Source organism: Ahaetulla prasina, chromosome 6 (assembly GCF_028640845.1).
Source record: "Ahaetulla prasina isolate Xishuangbanna chromosome 6, ASM2864084v1, whole genome shotgun sequence".
In the NCBI taxonomy this organism is placed as follows: Eukaryota; Metazoa; Chordata; class Lepidosauria; order Squamata; family Colubridae; genus Ahaetulla; species Ahaetulla prasina.
Window position 1 is genome coordinate 72,885,532 of NC_080544.1, and position 14,899 is coordinate 72,900,430.

Here is a 14,899-nt window from a genome sequence, read left to right on the forward strand (position 1 = left end):
GGAAGTATTTCACAGCCATTCAGGATTTCCATTTCATTCTGTCAGTGAAATGATTCTGCATAGAAGCAAGTGGTTACCACCTTTAAAGCGCTCCATGGCATAGGACCGGGTTATTTATGGGACCGCCTGCTGCTACCAGTTGCCTCCCATCGACCAGTGCGCTCCCATAGGGAGGGTCTCCTCAGGGTGCCATCAGTCAGACAATGTCAACTGGCAATCCCCAGGGGGAGGGCCTTTTCCGTGGGGGCCCCTGCCCTCTGGAACGAGCTGCCTCCAGGGATACGTCAACTCCCTGACCTCCGGACCTTCCGACGCGAGCTGAAGACATTTTTGTTTCATCGTGCAGGGCTGGCCTAATAGTTTTAATGGGGGTTTTATTAAAGTTTTAATTCTTCTTAGCCAAATTGAATGAGTTTTTTAAAAATGTTTTTAATTTTTGTGTTTGTAGTTTTATCTGGCTGTAAACCGCCCTGAGTCCTTTGGGAGAAGGGCGGTATATAAATTAAAATAAATAAATAAATAAATAATAAGTGAGTTTCCCATGATGTGCAACACATGTCATGCAACACATAAAACATATTAATAGGTATGTAAAAATCAAAGAACATTTATAAAGACTTCACAACAGTGGTGAAATCCAACATTTTTTACTACCAGTTCTGTAGGCATGGCTTGGTGGGCGTGGCAGGGGAAGGATACTGCAAAATCCCCATTCCCTCTCCACCCCTGGGGGAAAGGATATTGCAAAATCTCCATTTCCACCCCATTCTGGGGCCAGCCAAAGGTGGTATTTGCTAGTTTTCCAAACTGCTCAAAATTTCCACTACCGGTTCTCCAGAACCTGTTGGAACCTGCTGAATTTCACCCCTGCTTTACACACACACACACACACACACACACACACACACACACACACACACAACCTCTCTGCGAGTTGTGGAAGTATGACACTAAAATTTTATATCTAGAACTGTCTGCAGAATATAGATCCCTTTTTGTTATTGTTTATGGAGGCTGTAATTTGTCAGCATGATCAAAAAGGGTTCTAGCACAGATTGCAAGTTAGAGGTGTTACTTGGATCTTTGCATCAAGTCAATTTCTGCTTTTGGGCAGTACTAAACAGACACAAATTATTATTTTTTATTTTTTATTCTAAGAACAATTCATCAGATGCCTGATCAAAAGCCTCAAATTAACATATGCATAAAAGGGGGAGGTCTTTGATTTCACTGTCATACCCATAGAGGCTCCAGGCCAGTATGAAATCTAATATAAAAATTAGACTTTATACAGATTATGAATACACTGTAAATATGGCATTTGTATAACATCCATTAATATTGCTTGCATTGTACTGCTTGCTGTTCTTGGAGTGGGGGTAGGGAGGAATCATTTAAACAGAGACTAAAAATAGTATAGTTTTTGCTGATACTATATCCAGATGTCCAACTACCATTAGCCAACATGGGAAATTATCTACTCTAAAATTCCAGTTTGGAATCTCTGCCCTGTTCCAGAATTTATGTACTGTCTGGAATATTCCATCACTTCAAAGATTCTGCTTTTTGGAATCTTGGGTGTGATGCTGTGCTTTAATTAAATCCTAATTATGAGATAAAAAGTGAAATAATTTGCTATTAGATTTCAGGAATTTGATTTCAGTCAAAGATGTCTGGTTAATAACAGAATAATAGAATTGGAAAAACATTGCAGCTCTTCTAGTCCAATTCCTTACTTGGAAGGAAACCCTATACTATTTCAGAAAAATGGTTGTCCAATCTCTTCTTAAAAACTTCAGTACTGGAGCACCCATAACTTCTGGAGGCAAATCATTGCACTGATTAATTATTCTAACTGTCAGAAAATTTGTCTTTAGTTCTAGGTTGCTAATCCATCATGTACCATTAGAAAACGAAAACAGGAACTCAAGCTTTATTACTGTTCCTCAATTTTTATCATATGTTCCTTCTACAAGAGGAAACTTTGGCTGCAGTGTTTCTTTGTTTACAGCAAAAGGGGTTCAGTGGCAGTATACTTAACGGCATGTGTGCTTTCTAGAAATTAAAAAAAAATACTTCGTTGCTTCATTATGAAAAAAAAAGAAGCTGCTGCTTACTTATGCTTCTCTTTTCAGTATTGGAACTGTTTCGTCACAAATGCCAAGCAACACAGAGGTGCCAGTTCATTATTATTCTAAGACTTTATCTTCTTCTAAAAGAAACTATGTTTGAATTGAAAAAGAGGCACCAGCTTTATTCCAGGAGTCAAAAGGTCCACAGTTCTCTCTGTGACCATACTTTTGAAATTTATACCGACTTCAAATCTCTTTGGGGGATCTTCTCTAATACAAAGCCTATACCCTTAATATTTGTATGCATCATTACAGTCTCCTGGTTAATGCTAATGATTACTCATTCTTCTAGTGCCAGGAATAACAATAGCCAGAGGTCATAGTCTGACTCACCTGCCACATAAAATGCCAGATTTTAAATTGCCATCACTGCTAGAAGTCTTAATGCTGATGGCCCTCCCACACCAACCATTTCAGGCTAATCAAATTGCAAAATTGCCTGCTTGAGACCCCAAAGTAACTCATGTGTTAAATTGGCTGTATAAGGGTTGGTCAGTTCACAGGCTACTGGAATTTAAACCATTCAAAACCATCAACTTGAGACAACTCACCATAAAGGGTTTTTTTTTTCCTAGCAGGGAAATTGTGTCAGTGTAAGAAGCCATCAAATTGTCATACTTCCTGAAACATTATGAATGTTTTGGCAAGAAGTATGTTTATTGGCTAGGGACTGATCTGGGTAGTGGAAAAAAATGGTATTCCCCTTGGAAGTAATCAAAACACCTCGTGATGACTCCCTATTGATTTTGTGAGATTATTTTCAAAACTGTCTGCAACAATAATAGCATTGCACCACTTATTTGGAAATCATAGATTGCCCGATATCATCATCTTAAATAATATATGTGTGTTTATCAAAGAGGTTTAAGCATTTTATGAAAAATATGCTTTTCCAAGCTTTTACAGTCCCTTTAACCCACCCAAATAATCTTTAACCAAATAACTAGGCTGAGGAAATGATGCAGATAATCTTGGATTAAAAGAAGCAAATTGTTGGAAGATACTGGGTCAGCTTCCTTCTTGTATAAACATTTTATTTATTTATTTATTTATTAATCATATTTATATACCGCCCTATCTCCCGAAGGACTCAGGGCGGTACTTCTACTACTCAACATACTACTCCTTGCTCAAAACATGAGTCAGTTCTGGTGAATTACATATGGGGCAATGAATATAAAATAGCCTTGACTTTTTATTCTTTGTAATATTTACAAAGTAAGCAAGAACTGGAAAAATTCTTTATTCCTATTCTGTATTCATTTTTGTTAAATGAAGAGGTTTCCTCAACTGTCACTGAGATCAAAGAACTAGTGGCATATAAGGTTAATGTTCAGATAGTCTAGTATGGCAATGTAATATTTATCAATTGAGATTATATTATTCTCAGAGTGAGTTGGCAACCACAAGCATCATTTTCAAAACTGTTCGGAACAGATGACCCTGTACCAGGCTTAGTTGAAGATTACACCAAACATTGGTTTTGCCTTTAGGAGTTGCTGAAGGCAATTTTCTTGAATCTTATATAGCTTACCAGTTGAACCCAGAAATCATTCTTCAGAAAGATTCTTCTTGCTTGATGAAATTATCTTACTGTAATTAAAGAGTGAAGATGTTGTGTTTGTTATGTATTAGTAATACTTTTGGCATCCTGAAGCTCATGCATTCTTCAATGAACCTGCTGGAGAGAGTTTTGTAAACAATCTGAACAGGTGTTTAAAAGAAATAATCATGCTTGGGGATGTTGCACTTCAATATCCACCCTTATTGCTTGCATCCCAACATCTAATGCAAGTTCACCACTTGCCCCAAAGAATGCCTTAGTTTGTCCTATTTGAGGCTGATGTTTATTTGAAGTCTACTAGAGAGAACCAAAATTGCTTGTTTTCCATTTTGCTTCCAGCAGCTATTTGGTATTGACAAGCAGTTGTTTCTGTGATCGAATTGTGTAGTGAGAAAAAAAATCCAAAAGTTTAATGTTTCAGCTTCAAAACATTTTTAGTCTCTGATCTAAAAGCTGGCATGGTGCAAGTTTCTTCATTCATTTTCACCTTTTCAGCCATTTTCCGAGCCAGTTAGACGGCAGGTGGCAAAAACAAAACAAGCTGTCAGGGGCAAGTCTCATGCAGTGTTTTTGAGTTGGCCTGACAGTGACATGCCTTGATGAAATTACAATTGGGTTGAGACTTAAAAAGAGCAATAAAAAGAAAAGATTATATATAACTTTCAAGAACATTTATGTAACAATTGTTTCTAAGTGTACACAAATGTATAAAAATGGTAAATTGCCCTGGTTTAATCTGGATTGTAGAGAAACTTATTTTGATTTAAAGTATTTGTTTTGGCTTTTAATTCAAATTAACTGAAATGAAATAAGTGTTAGCTAATAAAATGATAGATTTTCTTTATTTTGTTAAAGGTATGACCTTATCTAAGAAACAGGCTTCAGAATCTTCTTATTTTAGGTGTTACAATGAGTTAACTCTATATCATTTTTCCTAAAAAAAAAACTAATTATATCCTTTCACTACCTCTGCAGTATCACTTCAATCCTTCCCAGTCAATCCTTGTTATAGAAGGAGATGACATTGAGAATATAAATCAAGCTCTCCAAAAAGTCTCCTATATCAACTCAAGACAGTTTCCAACTTCAGGTATTCGCCGCCTTAAAGTGTCATCCAAAGTCCAGTAAGTTAAATTCACTAAGCTTGATAATAGAAGCAATGCATCAGTAAACTCATGTTGAGGACTTTTAAGTTTTGGGATAAGTGAAAGACTTTTATCAGCAACACTCATCTTTTAATAAATTGGCCAGCAGCTTAATTGTTACAGTGACTATGATTTCTACTGTTCCTGCATGCCCATGGAGTTCTGGGATGTGGAGAAAATGGTCTCCTGATGCATTCAGTATAAAATGGACAATTAGGTTCCCAATGCACATTTAACAAGATAGCTTTATCAAGCTTGTTAAGTATCAGTTTGAATATATAATTAAAAATACATAAGCCATTTAATCAGATTTAACCATTGCCTGTTTGTTATGTTATTTATGAGTTTAAATTGTATGGGTGCAGTGACCTTTGTAAAGATCATACCTGTCAATGGCATGCTGTGCTGTTCATAAATAATTTGGGAAACTGTATTTTAATGCTCATATGGGACTGAGTAATTCTGAAGCTGGTCAGTGAGTAGGCATTAAAAACTAAGTATGCAAAGATCCCAATATCTCTGGATAAATATTCTCTTTCAACTGTGTGTTTCTTAAGAAAAAAGAATGAATGCTTAATCTTCCATGAAGTTAAATGGTATATTTTTCAGATGTTTTGGTGAAGATACCTGCATTAGTATTCCAGATATAGATGCCTATGTAATGGTGTTACAAGCGAAGGAGCGCAAGGTTACGATAACTGGAATGGAGGACTTTGCAAGACCTGCCACAGAATGTGAAGATGAAAGAGGTGATTCTTTTACCAGTTGTAAGAATTCACAGCACAGTTTCTAAAATGGAACATCCCTCTGACCTGAAGGAAACTGTGACTAGAGGTTTGTGGATTTTTTTTTTAGGTTTATGATTTTTATGTCTTAAGTAGACCTTAATACCAAATATAAATGAAAAATGTATAGAAACAGGCTCTGCTAAGATGGTTGTAACCTTGGAAGAAGATTGTTTAAGGCAAGGTAATATGTTCTATGCCTCTTAAATATTATTGTCCTTCAGTAAAGTGCATAATACATTGGAGAAGCAGGAGCTTATTTTATTTCAGCCTTCCCCTGCTTAGTATACTCCAGCCAACAAAGTGTACATCAGATAAGCACTGATGGGGGGGGGGGGAGCAACTTTTAAAAAAAAAAGAAGAGCTAATCCTTTTTGCTCTGTCCTTTGTGAGCTCTGGAGAGTTAGCATTGACAATGCTGTCTTGTGCAATATTTATAACTACCATAATTAAAAATACATAAGCCATTTAATCAGATTTAACCATTGCCTGTTTGTTATGTTATTTATGAGTTTAAATTGTATGGGTGCAGTGACCTTTGTAAAGATCATACCTGTCAATGGCATGCTGTGCTGTTCATAAATAATTTAGGAAACTGTATTTTAATGCTCATATGGGACTGAGTAATTCTGAAGCTGGTCAGTGAGTAGGCATTAAAAACTAAGTATGCAAAGATCCCAATATCTCTGGATAAATATTCTCTTTCAACTGTGTGTTTCTTAAGAAAAAAGAATGAATGCTTAATCTTCCATGAAGTTAAATGGTATATTTTTCAGATGTTTTGGTGAAGATACCTGCATTAGTATTCCAGATATAGATGCCTATGTAATGGTGTTACAAGCCAAGGAGCCCAAGATTACAATAACTGGAATGGATCACTTTGCAAGACCTGCCACACAATTTGAACATGAAAGAGGAGTGATTCTTTTACCAGATGTCAGAATTGTCAGCACAGTTTCTAAAATGGAACATCCCTCTGACCTGAAGGAAACTGTGACTAGAGGTTTGTGGATTTTTTTTTTAGGTTTATGATTTTTATGTCTTAAGTAGAACTTAATACCAAATATAAATGAAAAATGTATAGAAACAGGCTCTGCTAAGATGGTTGTAACCTTGGAAGAAGATTGTTTAAGGCAAGGTAATATGTTCTATGCCTCTTAAATATTATTGTCCTTCAGTAAAGTGCATAATACATTGGAGAAGCAGGAGCTTATTTTATTTCAGCCTTCCCCTGCTTAGTATACTCCAGCCAACAAAGTGTACATCAGATAAGCACTGATGGGGGGGGGGGGAGCAACTTTTAAAAAAAAAAGAAGAGCTAATCCTTTTTGCTCTGTCCTTTGTGAGCTCTGGAGAGTTAGCATTGACAATGCTGTCTTGTGCAATATTTATAACTACCATAATTAAAAATACATAAGCCATTTAATCAGATTTAACCATTGCCTGTTTGTTATGTTATTTATGAGTTTAAATTGTATGGGTGCAGTGACCTTTGTAAAGATCATACCTGTCAATGGCATGCTGTGCTGTTCATAAATAATTTGAAACTGTATTTTAATGCTCATATGGGACTGAGTAATTCTGAAGCTGGTCAGTGAGTAGGCATTAAAACTAAGTATGCAAAGATCCCAATATCTCTGGATAAAGGCGACCCGCGATTGGCTCAAACAAAAAGGCGCGGATTCAAACCAAACGACTGTGGTCATAGGCCGCCTCAACCCGGTGGAGAAGAAGATCTTCACCAAACCCAAAATAGAAGGAGTACGGTGCCGACTGAAGTGGACACCGGGTCAGCGATCACCATCATGTCCTGGGACACTTTGGCGAAGTCACTGCCGTCAGTCGCGGCGCCACCTGCAAACACAACGGCTACGAGTCCACGACTACCAAGGGAATCGCATCCCTGTTCGAGGACCACCTCCGTCCGAGTCGAGTACGGACCACACAAGAAGACCCTGCCCATCACGATCGTCGAAGGGACCCTGCCTAGTTTGTTGGGACTAGACTGGTTTCGTGCCTTGGGCATGGGAGTGACTGGCATCTACAGAAGTGACTGTAACCTGAAAGACATACTCATGAACGAGTTCAAAGATGTCTTCAAGGACTGCCTGGGCAAGTACAAGGGGACCCCTATTTCCTTCAACTTAGACCCCCAGGTAGCTCCCATTAGGTTAATGGCAAGGAGAGTCCTTTGCCCTTAAACCTAAAATTGACAAGGAGCTAGATAAGCTCATAAATCAGGGGATTTTGGTGCCAGTCGATCACGCAAAGTGGGAGACGCCAATCGTCACCCCAGTAAAACCAGATGGGTCAATTAGAATCTGCGCTGACTACAAGGCGACGCTAAACAAAGCCTTACAGAAAAGCGCTTACCCAGTTCCCGTGGTGCAACACTTGCTGCACTCTTTGGGGCAAGGGCAAGTCTTTGCAAAGTTAGACTTGGCTCAAGCCTACCAACAACTGCCCGTAGACGCCAACACAGCCGAAGCCCAAACGATTGTAACTCACAGGGGGGCCTTCAAGTGTACCCGATTACAATTTGGGGTGAGTGTGGCACCGGGGCTGTTCCAAAATTTGATGGAACGACTTCTGCAAGGGCTCCCAGGGGTAGTTCCTTACTGATGATGTATTGATATCAGAAACGAGAGGAATTGGGGAGCGTTTGAGAAAGGTTCTGGGCATTTTCCGTCAGCCGGACTAAAGGTTAAAGTGAACAAATGCCAGATAGGGGTAGAATCCGAATTCTTGGGCTACCGAATAGACAAGAAAGGATTTCACCCCACTGAGAGCAAGGTCAAGGCAATCAGAAAGGCTCCAGCGCCCAAAAACAAAACAGAGCTACAGGCATTCCTAGGGCTAGTGAATTTTTACGCGGTCTTTTTAAAAAACAAAGCGACCGTTGCTGAACCGCTGCATAAGCTTCTAGGAAAAATACTGTTTGGTCTTGGGGAAAGTCGGAAAGTAGGGCTTTCAAGCAGTAAAAACCTGCTCGAGCGACAGCCTGCTCATCCAGTATCATAGCTCATTGCCATTAGTGCTGGTTTGCGATGCCTCCCTTACGGGGTGGGGCTGTGCTCAGCCACAGACTGCCAAACGGCACAGAAGCCCCTATAGCCTTCTACTCCAGAACGATGTCCTCCCAGAGAGGAACTATAGCCAGTTAGATAAGGAAGCGCTAGCAATTGTGTCAGGGTAAAAAATTTCACGAATATGTTTTTGGGCGAGACTTTGAAATTGTGACTGACCACAGACCGCTGTTAGGAATACTGGCTGGCGATCCCAACGCCTGTGGCACTTTCGCCACGATTGACTCGATGGACTATTTTCTTAGCCGCTTATTCTTACAAGCTGCAGCATCGACCAGGAAAAGAAGTGGGCATGCGGACGTGTACCTTCATCCCTTGGGTCATAACAACCTGAGCAGACCAACCTTGGTTGTGTAATTTATTTATAATTTATAATTATAATTTATAATATTTATATTTATTTATAATATTTATTGATTTTCATTTTAAAAATAGTGATTGATTATAATAAATACCAAAAATGGGCAGTAAAATAGTAGTAGTAAAAAATAGTAAATATTGAACCCACAACTAATTAAAAGCTAATATCCACATCACGCTATAAAAATAGGAAAAGTCTGTAAGGAAGATAGCAGTTTCTTAAATGACGTTATCCTGCAGTGTGTATTATCACCAGTGCCTTGAAAAGTTGTATAGGCACCGTAAGGAACATTTTCAAGAGGAGCTCTTCATATAGCATGTGGTAGAGCAAGGTAAAATTAAGTAGTTTATTTATTTATTTATTTATTTATTTTATTTGATTTTTATACCGCCCTTCTCCCGAAGGACTCAGGGCGGTGTACAGGCAGAAGTAAAAAAGACAATACAATGTACAATTTAAAATGTAAATTAAAAAACTTAATTATAATTAGCCCGAAACTTTAAAATATATAAAAAACTAAAATCCCATTTAAAATTGATATTAAAAATTTAAGAAATTTAAAAGACCGATAAAATTTAAGCCAGCCCCGCGCGAATGAAAAGATGTGTCTTCAGTTCGCGGCGGAAGGTCCGAAGGTCAGGTATTTGGCGTAAACCCGGGGGAAGCTCGTTCCAGAGTGTGGGAGCCCCCACAGAGAAGGACCTTCCCCTGGGGGCCGCCAGCCAGCATTGCTTGGCGGACGGCACCCTGAGAAGTCCCTCTCTGTGAGAGCGTACGGGTCGGTGGGAGGCATGAGGTAACAGCAGGCGGTCCCGTAAGTACCCAGGCCCTAAGCCATGGAGCGCTTTAAAGGTCGTAACCAAAACCTTAAAATGCACTCGAACGGCCACAGGTAGCCAGTGCAGTCTGCGCAGGAGGCGGTGTTCGTGGGAGCTACGAGTAGCTCCCTCTATCACCCGCGCAGCTGCATTCTGGACTAACTGAAGCCTCCGAGTGCACCTCAAGGGGAGCCCCATGTAGAGAGCATTACAATAATCCAAGCGAGAGGTAACGAGCGCGTGAGTGACTGTGCACAAGGCATCCCGATCAAGGAAGGGGCGCAACTGCCGAACCAGGCGAACCTGGTGGAAGGCCCTCCTGGAGACGGCCGTCAAATGATCTTCAAACGACAGCCGTTCATCCAGGAGGACACCTAAGTTGCGCACCCTATCCTTTGGGGCCAGTAACTCGCCTCCAACAGTCAGCTGCGGCTGCAGCTGACTGAATCGGGATGCCGGCATCCACAGCCACTCCGTCTTGGAGGGATTAAGCTTGAGCCTGTTTCTCCCCAGTTATCTGTTAAGCACCAAATAGAGATTTTAGAGTTAACTAGGTAACTCTAGTTATTGCCTAGTTATGTCTACTGAACAGCTGGATTTCTTCCAGTTGTGTCAATTTGTTTTAATTAAATAGGTGGTTTAGGACTATTTAAACAGAAAAGGAAGCCAAAGAATGTCAGTAAGCTCTTTGGTACATCGCACTAGTGAAAGAAGGTTTGTGTGAACTAATTTCTCAGAGTGTATTAGGTCTAGAAGCAATCGTTGTTGCCAAACCTGCACCCCCAATAATTTCATTTATTGTAAACATTAAGGCCTAATTATTATTGGTGGAGAAGTGATAAACCCTAAAGATTTTCTTTGTATGCAACAAGAAGATGGGCACATAAATATAGTGCAAAATTTAACCTTGATCTATAGTTAACAGAGCAAGAGAGGGAGAGGTCATCTGTCTGAAGTGACAGAAATGAATATTCTTGGCCTTCATCATAAAAGATAATTCATTTAATTGATGACATGCAACAGACATTTTAGTTGGATTCACACACCTCAGCCATGCTCAACAAAATTGCATTTTGATTTAGAATGATGTACAGAAAGTCATTTTTGCATGAATACATTTTATGACCAGTTGGTGAATTAGTGATGGAAAACCTTTGGGATTATTGGATTATTTCCAGCATTCTTATTTTAAAACCTCAAGGAAACTGAAATCTTTAATGACACACAGTTTTGTTTTTCTAAACTTTTTATTCTTAATTGCCTAAACAGTGTTCTTTGTAGTGCTCAGGAATAATTCATGATACAAATACTTATACCCACTTGTCCACAGCCTTCTGCTCTGTATTACAAATAAACACATCATTTGATAATGGTGCTGAGATTCTCTATGTTATGTTATTAACTATAATAAGAAATTTTAAAACATTTTGCATACACATACACACACATTTCTTTCATAACAGTCATCACTAAATGATGGTATTTTTTATCAATATAGTACTTTCCCTGAAAATGAGTTTTCAACATGATCAATTTTTATTAATATGGAAACCCGTGTTTAAGCTTTACTTTCTAACACCTGCAAATATATAAATAAATTTTTATATAAATTGATCCCTGTTGTAGGGATCAATACCAAGCTGATCAGGGATTATTTCTTAGGGAATATGAAAACAATTACAGCTAAAATACAGTGATGGTTGATTTACAGTACTTTTCTCCTTTGTTTATATTAGATCCTCTGCATATTTGGTAAACATTTTTAATACCAAATAGAGGTAGTGAGAAGCTCTTCTGTATAGTTTAATCATTTTTAGTGATAATATTCTTCAGAATCTAAAACTCATATTTTATATGTAGATTAGCAGAAATGCTGCCAGATCATATTTACAGTGGGTACGCAGGAACAGCATTCAGTTCATTGTAAAGTATTAAATAGGCCCAGAGTATACAAACTATTGCAGAAAAAGCTTTTAGATAATCTGTGAATAAAACTGTGAATTTAATAATTCTAGTATTACACATGTTGCCGCAGCAACTCCGCCTCCATCTTCATCTTCCTCATATCCTCCTTCCTTCTTTCCTTCTTCTTCCATTAGAGATAAAATTAAAGGGTTTTTTTATTAGACGCAAAGTTGTTCAGAAAATATAAACCATTCTTAGTGATTCAATTGTATTCACACAAGTGAAAAGTGATACCAGATCTTAGTGTTTTTTAAAGTCCTAAAATAGTAATAGTGAGAAAGATAAATATGGTACCAAATTACATTCCTAAATTATATTAATTTATGAAGATTTTTGTTACTAACTGGAGTTTGGCAAAGAGGATAAATTGATATACCGTACATGAACAGAAATATATCCTCTGGATATTAAGGAATGGATTAAAGATATGAGTCATCCATTTTTGAAAAGTCTTCATTCTCTAAAAATGACAAGATCAACCAATATGCTTATTCATTATCTATATTTAATGACAAGCTAAAGGATGGAAATAGTACTAAATGAATATTTTGTGGATAGTTCTTTTTCTCCATTTATTTATTTAATTTAGTTTTTTGTTGTTAATTGCGAAGTCATGTCCGACCCATCGCGACCCCATGGACAACGTTCCTCCAGGCCTTCCTATCCTCTACCATTCTCTGGAGTCCATTTAAGCTCACGCCTACTGCTTCAGTGACTCCATCCAGCGATCTCATTCTCTCTCATCCCGTTCTTTTTTTGCCCTCAATCTTTCCCAGCATTAGACTCTTCTCCAGTGAGTCCTTCCTTCTCATTAGGTGGCCAAAGTATTTGAGTTTCATCTTCAGGATCTGACTTTCTAAAGAGCAGTCAGGGTTGATCTCCTCTAGGACTGACTTGTTTGTTCGTTTTGCAGTCCAAGGGACTCGCAGGAGTCTTCTCCAGCACCAGAGTTCAAAGGCTTCAGTTTTTTGGTGCTCAGCCTTTCTTATGGTCCAACTTTCACAGCCATACATTGCAACTGGGAAAGCATAGCCTTGACTATATGCCCTTTTGTTGGCAGGTGATATCTCTGCTTTTTAGTATGCTGTCTAGATTTGCCATAGCTTTCTTCCCCAGGATCAAGCATCTTTTAATTTTTTGGTTGCAGTCCCCATCTGCAGTGATCTTGGAGCCCAGAAAAACAAAATCTGTCACTACCTCCATTTCTTCCCCATCTATCTGCCAGGAATTGAGAGGGCTGGATGCCATGATCTTAGTTTTCTTAATGTTGAGTTTCAAGACAACTTTTGCACTCTCCTCCTTCACCCACATCAAGAGGCTTTTTAGTTCCTCTTCGCTTTCTGCCATTAGAGTGGTATCATCTTCATAACTGAGGTTGTTGATATTTCTCCTGGCAATCTTGATTCCAACTTTTGATTCATCCAGCCCCGCCTTTCTCATGAAGTGCTCTGCATATAAGTTAAATAGGCAGGGCAATATTATACAGCCTTACCGGACTCCTTTCCCAATTTTGAACCAATCAGTGGTTCCATGTCCAGTTCTCACTGTTACTTCTTGACCCGCATACAGGTTTCTCAAGAGATAAATAAGATGGTCTGATACACCCATCTCATTAAAAACTTGCCACAATTTGTTGTGATCCACACAACCAAAGGCTTTAGCATAGTCAATGAAGCAGAAGTAAATGTTTTTCTGGAACTCCCTAGCTTTTAATTTAGTTAGTTTAGATATTTAGTTCATTTCGATATTTAGCCCATTTTAATTGTTATAAGGTATGTAGGATTTTTTTTTTAAATTATTGTATAACTACCGTATCTTTTGTTAGTAATAGTGACTGATGTTGTAATTATTTCCATATGGAATGGGATATGGATGTGTATCTCTGTTTATCTATCTAAATACACCTCTCAGAAAGTTTTATGACTATTGAGCTAATATTAATACACATTCACTAAAAATCAGCATAATTATCATTATGTAATTCACCTTTCAGAAAGTGACAGTACTTGTCAATCTTGGTTCATTTGCAAAATTAAGCAGGCAGGGTAAGCTCCAGTTAGTACTTGGATGGATTACCATAGATTTCCAGGGAATTGGCAAGTATAGGAAGACAAACAGAATACTTTGAAAAAGGCAATGCTACAAGACTTCTGTAATATTGCCAAGAAAATCACCTGGATGCTGTCACCAAGAATTAAGTGTCTTTCCAAATTAACAATTCAATTCTGTACTTTTCAAAGGCAGTTTGCATAATTTTTTGTTTTTTGTTCTTTTCAGTCATGGAGTGAAACTTGTACAGTACTTAAGGTCAACTGAGTATAGTGCCCTGTAAATAAATTAAATTTTGAAAAGCAACATTTTATTTTTTTAATATGTTATTTGTCATTTTTTTATTATTATTCACAGATCACAAACCAGTTCTGTTAGAAAAAATGGATCACAATCTGGATTTTTGTGATATTTTGGTAATTGGATCAGAATTCGATCCCAAGCGAGAGTGTTTGGAATTGGACAAGAAAGACCTTCAAGGGAAACATATAGAAGCCACTAACTCTACAGCTGGATATTCAATATATGGTTTGAATATTTTTTTCCATTTCTGTATCATATCCTAACCTAATACTTAATATGTTTATCTTAAATGAATAGGGCTATGTTGTACCTGTCTTTTTTTTAAAAAGAAGAATAAAATACATCAGCATGGCAGAATTTAGAAAGCCGTTCAGTATGAGCAGTTCCAAATCCATTGACTGTTTACCCTATCAAGATGATTCATCCTAATCTTTATCTGAGTGAAAATGAAGTGGATATTACTGACTACAGAAAGTAGATCAAAGAACATGTACTACATTGAACTACATTTCCTAGCATCCATTACCATTGACCATGTGCTGGTGGAACCTCTAAAAAATGCAGTTCAACACTATCTCAGGAACCATGTTTCCATCTTTTTGCTATAGTAAAGCAGAAAATCTCTTGATCACAGCTGTCAAACTCACAGCATCACATTGTTGTCACATGATGTTTCGCGATGTTTTTCCCA

The 14,899-nt window shown here is 38.0% G+C and overlaps 1 protein-coding gene across 1 annotated transcript in view; it reads left to right on the forward strand.

Moving 5' to 3' along the window:
- CLSTN2 (calsyntenin 2) overlaps positions 1 to 14,899 on the forward strand; it is a 322,206-nt gene that overhangs the window by 294,297 nt on the left and 13,010 nt on the right. The window contains exons 11-13 of the mRNA XM_058188868.1: positions 4,672 to 4,820; positions 6,403 to 6,629; positions 14,263 to 14,433. Of these exons, the coding sequence (XP_058044851.1) occupies positions 4,672 to 4,820; positions 6,403 to 6,629; positions 14,263 to 14,433 (547 nt within the window). The remainder of the gene's footprint in view (positions 1 to 4,671; positions 4,821 to 6,402; positions 6,630 to 14,262; positions 14,434 to 14,899) is intronic.